Source organism: Heliangelus exortis, chromosome 8 (genome assembly GCF_036169615.1).
Source record: "Heliangelus exortis chromosome 8, bHelExo1.hap1, whole genome shotgun sequence".
Classification (NCBI taxonomy): Eukaryota; Metazoa; Chordata; class Aves; order Apodiformes; family Trochilidae; genus Heliangelus; species Heliangelus exortis.
In genome coordinates this window covers 26,854,696-26,868,541 of record NC_092429.1, presented here as the reverse complement: position 1 = coordinate 26,868,541, position 13,846 = coordinate 26,854,696, and the positions used below count along the sequence as shown (strand labels likewise).

The 13,846-nt window shown below is 41.5% G+C and overlaps 1 protein-coding gene across 4 annotated transcripts in view; it reads right to left on the bottom strand.

Moving 5' to 3' along the window:
- RALGPS2 (Ral GEF with PH domain and SH3 binding motif 2) overlaps window positions 1-12,527 on the bottom strand; it is an 87,368-nt gene extending 74,841 nt beyond the window's left edge. For 2 of the 4 annotated variants that reach the window (XM_071751165.1, XM_071751166.1), the window contains exon 1: window positions 12,202-12,527. In XM_071751165.1, the coding sequence (XP_071607266.1) occupies window positions 12,202-12,429 (228 nt within the window). In that variant the 5' untranslated portion in view covers window positions 12,430-12,527. Of the gene's footprint in view, window positions 1-11,858; window positions 12,146-12,201 lie in introns of those variants that run through there. The other 2 variants (XM_071751167.1, XM_071751168.1) reach the window with 2 other exon arrangements.
- Window positions 12,528-13,846: the final 1,319 nt, after the last annotated feature.

The window sequence follows — 13,846 nt, the reverse complement described above, 5'->3', positions numbered from 1 at the left end:
ATAAAATTATAAACCCTCCATAATTAGCTTTTCCATGACCACCACCCATGTGGCCTTATAGTTACCAGTTTTGTTTGCAAACAAGAGTAAACCATTAATGTCATGTTGATTATCTGATGCTCAGTTTGCAAAACTTTTTTGTTGTGGTTAGACATGCAGACAAAGTATCAGTGGAACTAAAGAAGTGAGAACATATATATCCATGGATAGCATTCTGAACAGAGAAGTCATACTTAAGAGTATGCAATAAGAGCACTAATGCTGCCTGCATAAATTTCATGATCCAAATACTATTTTCAGAGGTACTGAGATCCACAGTTTTGCTTCATTTCTGGGTAATGCAAACAACACAATTAGGGAAGAATTATTCACAATTAGGGAAGAATTATTCACAATTAGGGAAGAATTATTCACAATTAGGGAAGAATTATTGTAGACTGCACATCACCCAAAATACCACAACGTGCTTACTGTGAGAAGTGTCAAAAAAAAAAAAAAACCAAAACAGAAAAACAAGACTGCCAAACATGCATACACCAGCCTACATACAAAGCCTATGGACACCAGAACAAGAAATGAAGTGTACTGTTGATGGAAGGCCATAATCCAGGAATAAGGAGGAAAAACTGTAACCTCTCATGTTGTGAAAGAAACCAACAAGCAAGTAGCAGCAAACCAGCTGGGTACCACGGAGAGACAGAAGCAAAGAGAGAGAATACACAATTCCTATCCACACTCTCTTCTAGCTCTGCCACATCTTTGACAGAGTTTCATTGCATTTTGGTACCTAGTGATAGTTTCACCACCATGACATTGTCAACTGATGCCCGTGAGGATACGGAAAACCTGCACTACAAATAACTTGGTGAAAGAAATGAATACGTGGATAAAATTTTCCACACTTAAAAAAAAAAAAAGATGTATTTTAACTGAATTCAGATCTTCCATTGTTGTCTCAAGGACAATATCTTTAATATTAGTGGGGGGAAAACAATTTTAAAATGCACAAATTAATAATTAATTTTCCCATTCTATAAAACCAGGAAAGGACTTGCCTCTTACTTGCTAAAAGAATGATTGAAAAAGAAAATACCTTGGCTGCATTTAGAAAATACTTTGATTTTTTTGGTTATTTTCATATTCAGCTCACCGAGCCGGGGATGTTCATTTTGGTCACCAAGGTTATTTAAACATAAAGGAGGGTCAGCCACATCATAAATAGAGTATTTGTACCTCTACTGTTGAAATACCACTGAAGTCACTAGCCACAGCATGGGGTGTTTTTGGCAGGTGGTGTACTTTTGGAACAGCTTTATCACTTCAGAGCTAAGGTATTTTAATGAGCTATGTAAACTTATCCTCTATAAGACCAACAACTAAAAAATAATCTCAGCAAAACCAGCAAATGCAACTACGAATTTAAATGCAGTAACTTGTGACTTACAAGATCCTTCCAACATTAAGAATTGGGTTTTTTTCCACAGACAACAGTAGGGTTTTCCAGCAGAGCTGCATATTGCTAATAAACACTGTAAATCTGACTAAATTATCAAACAGCAGGCAGCAGGGTTGCTCTACCACAGAGCCTGACAGCCACAGAAGTCATCTCCCTCCCTGTGGAAAGAAGCAAAATACTAAAACACTTCACCCCAAGACCCAATTGCATGCTTAACCAAGTCCCATCTTCAAAAAATCCCTACACAATTTGCAAGAGACATCTCCAACCTAGGCAAGACCACTTTTTCTCCTACAAGATGCATCTTCTGACTTTCAGGATTGTTACATAAACAACAGCCACCTCTGCTCTAGAGAGGATGCCAGTTATGAATTCCAAAAGATTGCAATTTTCTTCTGATAATCAAATCACTTCTACCAATATTAGGAGAATCAAACACAGAAAATACCACAAAGGAATACTGATCAGCTATCAACTATCACTAGTCTAGTGATAAGATCATAGAAACAAACCCTATTGCCCCAGGGACAAAAAGATATCCAATTCCACTAATGATCTGCAGTGTAAGGGAAACATAACACCAGAGAAAAGAGACAGCACCAAAAACTTCAGTTGCTGAAGCCCATCACTTCTCACCTTCCCTCACTCTAACAAGTAAAATCAAGATGATACCCATGACATTCAGTACCAGTCCACACAGACATCTGACACTTGAAAGCAACACACAAGGTCCAGCACATCCCAATAGAGCAATGGAATTTCCTATTCCATTCCTTCTTTCCTGGAGAGACATCAATTCTGCCTATGTCCTTTAGCTCCATTACTGACTGATTTTATTTTCCACTTTAGAGTGGAAAGGAGGGATAGAAGGAGGAGAAAGAAGTATAGTTAAGTATAGTCCCCTCCTTCATAGAAGGAGGGAAAGAAGTATATAAACCCATGGATACAACTTACATTATGAAAATAAAAAAGCTAGCTTTAAAAAAAAAAAAAAATTGGTACAACTGAAAAATTAAAATTCAACTTTTTACAATATAACTTTGTCTGTGAATGAGATTTAATAAAAGTTTTGTCTTACTAACCTTTTGCACCCACAACTTTCACGTTAGCTACTTGCATTACTTATCAAACATGCTTCCCTTTTTAGCAGTATCACTTAACATAGCCTAAATTTGTGTCTCTCTATCTTAGCATAACACAAATATAACACACCTCTGATCTGTATTGTTAGATAGATCTGCACAGTGGATTTCACACTTACCTAAGCTGTACTTTATATAAAAGGCTTCTCTGGCCTCAGCAATACCCCTTCAGTTAATGTATTGTATTATAACTAAGCTATAACATTCAAATCAAGAATTATTCCTCAGCAGCTGTGTCAGCCTCAAATCATTAGCACTCTGTTACTCTTAAGTGCAAATGTGCTTAATAATTCATACTTATTTTGTGTATGTTTTCTGTGGACTTAAGAACAAGCTGTAAGTGTACAACTCTGTCTCAAAACCTGTAGGGGTTTCAGTTTTCTACCATAAGCAAAACAAATTGAATAGGAAAGACACAGTTTCATAGAACAAAAAACTACAATAAAAAAAACAAACAAAGCCACAAGATTTTTTGTTAAATTTCACTAGGTGCCCTGGCATAATGTCATTTTAGATAGTTTAAAACTTTCCATTGTACATACAAAAAATCATTTGGGATCATGTAACAATAACTGTGGATAATTCTTTTCCCTCCCCTAGTGACACAGCATTTGTTAACAAAAGAGAAGAAATTAAAGCAGTTCCAGTTACTGGTCTCCAACAAAATTTTTAGACACCTCTCTAATAAACCAAAGTTCCTGAATTCTAACTTAGACACAGATTTGTACAAACACTTCTTTGAAGTTAAATCACTGTATCTGAAACATGAACTAAGTTCCCATGAAGAAGCCTTTCCACCACTGACAGCTTTAGAAGAGTCATGACTGACTTTCCTGAGTATCTGACACAAGTCACAGCATGAAATACGGTTTGAGTTCTGTCAGCACACAGACCCCACCCACATTAAAAAAAAAAAAAAAATCAAGTTAATTAAGTACAAGGGTAAGCCATTACATGCAGACAGTAAGGAAAGCCCTATCTGCAAGCAGGTTCTGAAGCACACTGTACACTTACGAACAGCTGCTCTTCTTCAAAGGTAAAGACATACTTTATATCAAGAGCAGTTTTTCCATTTCTTTAATACAAGTTTAATATACCCTCAACTTTATGGAACATTGTGTATCTGGCACCTACCCCAAGTGAAAACAGTATCAAGCACACCCTTTTGTTTGATCTCCTGACTACAATTTGGTTAATATCTTTTTCCTCTCCAAAGTCTTTTACAAGTATTCTCGGTGAACATTTTGAACACTTGAATAGATGTTGCCAATAGAGCTGAACAACCTCCTTTCTGCCATTATGACTAGATCTACACAAGGGTATTAAAAAAAAACCACACGGTGATTAGATTTGGCACTACTACCTTTGGTGCACTTGTAATAAAGACCTTGTCCAATATCACCCAATATGTACTTGTTTGAAGTACCATTAAAAATTACCTACTACCAGTAAGCAGAAGAGCACTTCTGGAAGGCATATCACTAAGAATACCAAAATCTGTTCTCAGAATTATATGAGTTATATTCTACAGAAATCAAAATAGGACCATACTGAAAAAAAAAAAAAAAGAGGAACAAAGGAGGCTTAGGAGAAATGACGTATCATCAATAGGGCAATCAAACAGCAAAGAGTGGCTAGCCAAGCACTTTTCAAACAGAAAGTAGCAAACATTTCTACTACAGAGGGACATTTGCTATTATCTTTTACCCTGTGCAAGGCATACTAAAAAGAATACCGAGTCCTTATACCTTGGTAATAAGGAGACCTTCAAGGCACAGGTTTTATCTGCCATAACAAACATCTCAAGTTTCAGGCTGCTCATTGTCCGCCTTATTCATGGTTCATTCAGAAGCACAGGGCTAGTGTGTAGCTAAGTAGAAGTCTTCCTAAGTATTCAGGAATTTTTTTACACTCTAAACTCCAGAAGGTACTTAAGGATCACCTCAACTGCATGGAGCAACTGAACTCAGTAGATTCTACCCTTCTTGTTTATTCCTTTCCAAAATACCTGTGCTATATTTCCATATACGTTTGATCAGTGAGGATTTCAAAATTATTTAAAGGTATTTACCAGGCAAGTCTCACAACTAATGCTCAACAATAATGCTGAAAAGTACATGACTATTATTGTAAAAATAAATGTGGTAAGTACCACCAGTCAGGTACACTTACCAACAAAGCACATGGGAAAACTGGCTGGTAATCAAAGACAAGACTGTTGGCAGAGTGGTCTGGATTTGCTAGCAAGAGCAGCACAGTTCAGGTGCCCTTTAACCTCACAGAGAAAGTTAATTATGTGACAGAGCAGGAGAGGAAATACAATGATTATGAGTCATTCCCTTAACCATAATTCTTTTATCAATGCACCTCATGGTATTGGTTACTAATTACTGACAGCACAAAACAGTGATGCATTAGTGGGAGAAAGAGTAGCCAAAATCTTTGAGCTACTATTTCTTTCACTCATTTAGAACTTTGAACACTTTGTGTACATTTTGAAACCCAAAATGTACACCAAGAAACTATGCATTGCTAGCAGCAATCTAATACATCACACAAGTAACCCAACTACAGACGCTTTTGGAACCCTCCCAAATACTTTACAGGCTTCTAGATTCATTTTTCTTGATCAGATCAATGACTGTATCACCAAGTTTCCAGTAACACCAATCCATCATCATTACCAACTCACTCTGCCAGCCTACTGCAAAAGATGTGATGACTGTCAAGTTTACCTCCATGTAGAAGGTATTTCCAGAAATGTCACAAGGATCAAGGGTTGGACTTGATGATCTCTGAGGTCCCTTCTAACCCAGCCAATTCTATGATTCTATGATCCTGTAATGCCTCAAATATTTCGGCATGAAATCTGAAACTAAGCCAAGCTCACAGACTTGCACACCCAGCCTGAGATTCAAGATAGTGTTAAGGTTGAGCCTATGCTCCCATACCAGAAATTGGCACACAATGGATCCACCTATTGTATTTCAGATGTTTTATGGAACACTAATTTTGTACTTCCAATTACCTGCACCACTAATTGCTTAAGTAACTGCTTAAGGAGATTGGGGAAAACTATCAACAGAAAAACAAGGGGGAAAAAACCTAACATTTGTTTCTTACACCTTTCCCTGGTGTCTTTCATTCTGCCACAATAGTGTGAGAAGTGAGCAGCCAATAAATAAGCTGCCCCACCACATGTGGGGTCACAAACTAATGCAATTACAAACCAAGTTGAATTAGTTACAATTGTGGAGGACCCCAATCTTGTCAAGCAAGTACCAGAACTTATGAACAATTAAAAGATTGACAAGTTGGCAATAAAACTAGAAAACACAATCTTTCAAAGAGTTTGTATTATTTGAGTTTTACATGGAGCTAACTAGTCACAAGTTCACCTGTGCTTCCAAGCCTCTTCAATTGCAAATTGAGACATGAAGCTTGCAAAGAAAAATCTAGTAAATTGAGACTTCCAGCTTTCCATTGGAGACTTCTGCCTGCCTATACAGTAATCAGTAAAGTCTGTATCACAGTAGAAAATGTGCTTTGTATTAGTCCTGCTGTTTATTCACTTATTGGTCCAACTCCAGTCACTCTGTGACACTGTACCACTTAGTCTAAATGAAAATATAATACTATAGTTTAGACAACTATCCCAAACCCTGGGCACCTTAATCATGTGATAAAAGCAATCCAATTTACAAGCTACATCAAGATCACTTTTTCAGGATCTCTGCCAGTTTTATCCAGCCACTATTACCTATGAAATACACTTTCAACTTTTTGAAAAGATCAATACTCTCCTTTCCCAGCACGATCAATCTGAGCCCATCACAATAAGAGCAAATTCCATCATCTCAAAGCTGTCCCTTAATGAATAATGAGGGAGGCACACATCAAACAGCTTTTAATGCCACAATACTACAACAATGGTCAGAGCTGACAGCCAGTCCTAGGTCACTTCAGATCTAATTGACTGCTGCCAATACCACAGCTCTGTTAAGGAGAAAAAGAGGGAACACATACATATCCCCAAGCATCAGTGTCACTATCTCCTACTGAGAAAGCCCCAAAGTTATCAGACCTTCTGCATCACATTTTGCTTCCAAATTGCTTTGAAACTGAGTGACAGGATGGAATACAGCATGTTTCAAACTTCTCTGCAGTCCCTATTATGCATTTCTTCTCTGAGCACTTCAGCTCTCAGATAGTCTATGCACGTACAGTACAAGCAACATATGTGAATAGATTCATGATGTCCAAGAAATTACTCATTTGCACCAGCTACTTTTCAAGAGGACCTCATAGCAAGCTTAACAATCTGTCTCCCTATCCAGGACTTCTACTTATCCCCAGGCATGCTGTTCTTCCCTCCTTAACTGACCCAGGCTTTCCCCAAGTTCTGTTATTATTTGCACTAGGAATTGCTATAAAAAACTAAAACCAATGGCAGGAGGGACAGAGATGACTTTCAGCCAAATTCTAGTCAGCTCTCATCAGGTCTCAATCTTCTAGTCAAAGATTAAAAAACAACAACAACTGATTTTACTGCTTCAATATGATTGCTAAAAACAACTAATAAACTCAAGGCACCAGAGAGCACTAACACTTCTACCTAATGGCAAATACACTCCTCCAATTAGGAAGGCTGATTACATCCACATCATCATGTATATTTTATCTGGATTGAACTTCAGCCAGCTTGTTCCAATCCATGTTCAAATCTCAACTACATGCTGATGAGGCAGTGAGCTACATTAACTGCTGTGGTCACAGCTGCAATATATGGGGGAGCCTTACAGTCTCCCCAGACAGACCAGAGAAAATAGGGCAGGCACATGCCCGAGTTCACTTGCCATCTAAAGCTTACACTGCCTACAAAATGTATTTTATGTATATGTATAAATGAAATGCTGAAACAGGCATGGAGTCTGATACATCAAAGAAACAGAATAAATAGCTATCCTTAAGAGTTTGCACCAAGATCAACTCTACAATAGGAGACTGCAAGCAATATCTGCTTCCAAGTGAAAAAAAGGGAGGGCTTCCACTTAACCATTAAGAAGCAACAAATGTACTGCCCTCTCAAATTTAACATCAACTACCATGTTACATGCTTGATCTTTAACAAAGGAGGCTTCTTTTGTTACCACTGAAAAATAAACATGTTTTTAAACTGCAAATATAATGTATACAAGAGGCTGACCAGAACATTTCTTGATATTCTGACCAAGCAGCTTCTTAAGCCTCTTGGTGTTAAGTGCAGCATAACCAGAAACCTTCTGGGACAGGGAAGCTCAATTTGTTGTTACAACCAGCCAAAATACAGCCTGACTCCTGCAGCCCTACAGACAAGGCCAAAGCTTCTGGGACCTCCAAGGGCACAGCTCTTTTTTGCCCTGACCACTACTTCCCTGTAGTTCTACCTAAACTGTTGTTCTTGTCATTAGGACTGTAAGACAACAGAGAGAGGTGAAAGAAAAGGGAATCCTGCCCTCACTTATAGGAAAGGACAAAGTAAGTATGAGGGCAGCACTGGTACTGAAGTTACAGCCATTGAGAAAGTTACACTGACAATTAAGCTGTGACAGCAAAGATTCTGAAAGCATTTTCGAGGCATATCCATAGCTTCAAGGAAGACGCCATTGTGCCATTTGACGTTCTACAACCCATGCGGAAGACTGGTAGGGAGTTCTAAAAAGACAAGTTGTGAGTGTGTTGGAGAGTAGCACACCTCACAACACTGAGAGAATAAAGAATAACTTTTGATGAATGTCACGAACACTGTGTTTTAAAATACTACTGGCCCACTAGTTTTCCCAGTATTTTGTTTCCTATAAACTGAAACAGACAGGGAACAGTTCAATAACCATCATTTACACCATGCTAATTTTTGAAAGTCACAGCAAGAAGCTCCAACACACCATGCTGCTGAATACATCCTGCCCTTCCATGACTTTGGATCACTCTTTCCTTTCCCCCCCCCCCCACCTTCTCCACTTTACACAGCTCCTCCCAACTTCAGAAAGCTGAGTTACAGACCCTACATCTGACACCCCTTGGCTGCCTTGCTCCAGCTCTTCAGATGTCCCCTTTCTGCTCAGCAGAATACTGGCTGGTACCAGGTTGCCCACAAGAAATATTCCAGTGCCATTTCCCCTAGAGTCCTATTAAACCTTTAATGTTCTCTGTAAAGGTAAGAGCTGCAAGTGCACACCCACAGGGTCTAGGGCACTCAGCACACAGAACATCTACTTAAAACACCCAACTGCAACATTAAGACTCTCTTGTTCCAACTACCTTTTAAAAGGATTAATTCCTAGACAAAACATGAAGCCCACAAAGCTTCTGCTTGCACAATAAATGCTACACATGCACAAATACCACAAGACTACTTCTGCAGCAGTTCCAGGTATCTAAATGTTAAGGTAACTAATGAATGTTTTCTTATTATTTTGAAAATGCATTTTAAAATATCTTTTCTAGCAAGGGCTGTAAAGCAACACTCATATCAGAAACAGACCATGCTTGTGATGTCTTACACTTTGACAAAATGCAAGCAATTACACTTCCCACCCCTGAAGGAAGTTTTCAGCTCAGCTTTATTTATTGAAAGGAGAAGCCCAAATGACTCAGCTCCAAGCAACTACAAAGGAAGATAATCCCTAATCTCAATGAAAAAAACCAAGAACATGAGGAAGAAACTGTTTATGATGGAGATGTTGTTATCAAGCCAAATCCTCTAATATTAAAAATGATGTCACAGAAAACATTAGCACACTAAGACATTGATTAGCTTTCTGACATCTTAAACACATTTATTACAAACACAGATAGTTTTAAAACCAAATTTTATACAAGTAACTGAATTTAAAGACTTAGGCCTGTATCTTCATCCTTGTTCAATGCTGCTGAGCAGCATCAAGATCAAAGAAATACTTAAAACATCATGATTTTCAATCTACACAGTCCTCAGCAAGATAGAAGTGTGGAAGGGAAAAGATCTCACAAAAAATTATGCACAAATGCAGTTTTCACAGTAAAAAAAAAACCAAACAACCATCCAACAGTAAACAGGATAACCTCATGAAGGAGTTGTTGGTTTTTGGTTTTTTCCATTAGACTGAGGAGTCAAACATTTCTCATAAAAATTCAGCAAAATAAATTAGACTATTTCACAAGGAGGCTAACAGCCTGCAAGTGACTGCAGTCATTTTCCACGTGAATTTGCAAGTGACTGCACATTGCCCATCTCAGCTGTGCCACGCTAGCATTTCAGTGCAGAAGACATTTCCAGCCTTGTTGAGAGGAATACCTAATTCCCGACTACAGCAGGAGTGGTTCTTCACACTCCAAACTCTTAAATACAGATGACACCAGAGGGCACTCTTTCCATTCAAGTAACCCAGCTTTAGGAAACTTCTGAGCAAGGCTGCAGACAACACACACACAGAAGCTGCACAAAGCAGTAAATTTTGCTCCAGCAAGGGAGTTCCATAGAAAATAACAAAACCACCAGACATAAATGCAATTCGTTATCCCTTAAAATATTTTTCAGAGTAACCAGAGGCACTGCTAGCAATGATCACAAGCAATTATCAGTTTTTGTTCTGTGATACTAGATGGAAGGAATGCACTTAAGTTTTGGCACCCCTGTGGGTCATGCCAATTTTCAGAAGCAGGACCTGAGCAAACAAAGCTTGCATAAGGATGCAAGTCCTTATAGTCCTCTGGCTATATTATCATAGATACTAAACCTTACAGTGATACATGAAAAAGGGCATCTATGTTGTCAATATAAAGCTACTGGAAACAATTACCTTTTTTTGCTCCTCATTGTTCTCTATTTGCTGTTGTTTTAAGAGGGTCAAAAATTAAACCACGTGAATAAAGATATACAGATGTATCAGCAGTTTTCAGCCTTTCATCTTTAGTGCATGTATTATTTCTAATGGCTTGACAAGGTCCAATAAAGATTAAAAAGCAAAACTGGCAAGTTGAAGCTCACTAAATAAAAATGTGCATAACCACTAAAAAACACAGTAGGTCTATATATAAAAAAAAGGTCGCAAGCCACTCTTTGATGTGAATAGAAAGAAGCCCATTTTGCTTAGAAAGAAATCACCACCAAAATACTACTGAAAACAAGTCAGCTGCAGAGGGAGGCAAGAAAAAAAATAAAAAAATGAAAAAAAGAATCACTGTGCATCCTGACATTTTCCAATCTTGAAAGAAACTGGAGGCCCCCAAAACACTGGATTGCCTGCTTATCCACCTGTCCCATTCCAGAAAAAATAGTCCTCATCTCTTCTAGGTATCCATGACAGCCAAGCTGTTAGTTTAGCATAGAAACAGAAGATGGGTGAATATACCTGTGCAAACTCACCTTCTGTCAGCACAGGGATCTCTCAAATATATAACAAAACCCACAGAACTTCACCAGGCCAGTTACTACTATTTCAATTAACTTTTCCCTGTGTGTTTAAACTATCATTACCGTTCATGATGGTTTTATATATATATATATATATATATGTATATATATATATATATATATAAATAAATATATATAAATTGCTTTTCTGGCATCTGCTGCCAGAAAATAAATATGCTAAATATCCCTTATGCCCAATAAACAGCATCTATTTGTCCACCTTCTAAAGCGGATCCCTGTTTACTATAAAGCAACGCATTCCTGGTGGAGTTTCCCCGTTTCACAGAAAATAAACACCGTGTCCTGTTGATACCCGCCCTCCCACCCCGCCCGTGTGCTCAGATCCAGCCCGGGTCATGCTGACCTACACCTCACCGAAACATGGCACCACGACAGGGGAAGGTGCGCCAGTCCCCGGGGTGAAAGGCTGCCTGGAGAGCGGGATCTCCCCGCAACAGCCGCCGCGCCTCCTCCACTTTCCCTCGGCCTCCTTTAGGCCCTGCCGCGCCACGCAGCCCGCTGACCCACGCGGGAACGCGGCTCTGCCCAGCCGCACACAGGCAAACAACCAGAACCCTTCGCACGGCCTGCGACGACTCCCCCGGGGCCTCTCTCCAGACAGCTAAGGGCGGCAACTTCTCCCCCATCCAAACCACAACCTGTTCCCCCCCACCCAGCCCCTCACGCAGGTAGCGGAGGAGAATAAATGAGTGGAAGCGCGCTCTGGCCTGGCTCCAGAGCCTCACATCCCTCCATCTTGCAGCAAGGCCGGGGGAACCCTAGCAGCACCGTGGCCCCACAAACACACACGGACACAGACACCCACTCTGCGCAGTCTGACTGACGGGGGACGGCGCCCAGGGTCCCCTCCGCCACCCGTGTGACGACGACACCGACAGGTGGGCTGCTGAGCCCTCACCTCAGTGAGGAGCCGGCCCGCGGTGGAGCGGCGGCTGAGGGCCCGGACCCTCCCCCCGGATCTGGGAGGGGAATTCGCGTCTCCAATCCCCGGCCGGCAGCCCTTTCAGGGTCTGGCTTGGAGCCGTAGTTAAAGCTTGTTTCTTGAAGAGTCGGACAATAAGCCCCGCCGCGGCTGCCCGCAGAGGCGGGCGCCGGCCGCGCAGCTCTCTCCTCCTCCTGTTCCTCCTCCCCGCGACAGCCCAGCTCACCTGCGAGCGTAGAGGGGACGGATGAGCGAGGACGGGGAAGCCGCTGCCCTCCGCCCGCGGTGGCTGAGCCCTGCTCCCCGCCTGCAGGATGAGCTGGTGCGGGACACACACCCCACGCACCGCACACCCTCCCTCCCTCCCACACATAGACCCGTGTGGGAGAACCGGGGTAAGGAGGGGGTGAGGGGGAGATGAGGGAGGAGGGAACGCCCGCCGCCGCCTGCGCATGCGCGCCGCGCCCCCCTTCACCCGCCTCCTCTAGTGGGGCAGCGCGCCTGTCCTGGACGCGGGGCTGCGCATGCGCCGCCTCAACAGCCCCGAGAGCCCCAACCACCGCCCCGGGGGCGTGCCCCACGCCCGCGCGCGTTGCCCTGGCGACGAGGGCGCGTGAGGGGTGGCCTCAGTGTGGGGAGCGCTGCTCCCTCCCTTTTTACCTCACGTTTTCCCTCCGTTTTTCCCTCACTCCCTCTCTTTCCCTTCCTTTTTCTCTCCCTCTCGCCCCTCAGTTCGTAGCTGCCTCCTCAGCGGGCACCCGGGCCGCAGTCTGCCCCCTCCTCGGGGCCTCCCGGGCCCGGTTGGCCTCGCCGCTACCTCAAGTCGTGCTGCCTCACCGCCCCCCACAGCCGCCGCCGTTCGCTGTCTCAGCAGTACACCGAATCGTACAGGCCACAGGTCTCCGTGAGGCCCGTTTTTAGGAGGCAAGGGAAGAGACTGTCACCCAGAAAAACACATTGCTGAGCGTTTATTTTTTCTAAGAAATTATTACATATACAAAGCTTTTGTATATACAAATATATGCATATAGATATACAAATATATGCATATAGAATGAACGCAGTGCAAGGACTTAAAAGAGATTTTTTCCCCACTCCCATAATTACCAGCTTACAAGAGGAAAGCAGGGGCTTCGAGATGCCGGCATCATTTCAGGAGGAAAAACTCATAGAAACCCACCAGATCTTGCAAGAATTCCCATAAAGTCTCAGGAGCTGGCAGTGCTGCTGTCATGGAGACAGGACTTGGCATCACCTGCTTTTCCATTGACACTCTCCACCAGGGAGGCTCCAGCCCGAGTGAGTAATAAAGGGGTAGCATTTACACATTCAGAACGCTTCACAAACAATACTTCTTCTCATTAATTTGTGAATTGACTTGTTTTCATCTTGTCATGAAATTAAGATCATTGTTGCTCCCTTCACATCCTTGGAAGATGGATGTGAAGTAATTTGTTCATATATTGGATAACTATCGCTGCCAACTAATATATACACGTTGCTTTTAATTTATAATTCAATATATAACCATATGCTACATATAGTGCCTGATTTTTAATAGAGTTGCAGACTGGTGAGACTATAGGTACCAAGACTGAGAGCATATTTGAGAGGCTCAGATTAAACTAATCTAGCAAGCTGGAAAGATGGACCAACTTTTAAAACCAGAATAGGAAAATAAGGCAGGAAGCATTTGAGAAACTAGGCACAAGTTTGACAGAAAAGCAGAAAGGAATTACCTTTGGACACAGTGCCATTTTCTCAATTTTAATAAAGCTTTGTGCCTAGAAAGAGAACATTCTTTCCTCTTGTTTTTTTACCACGGTAACCTGGCATAGTGTCAAACTCATTCTGGATAAATAAAAAAAAAA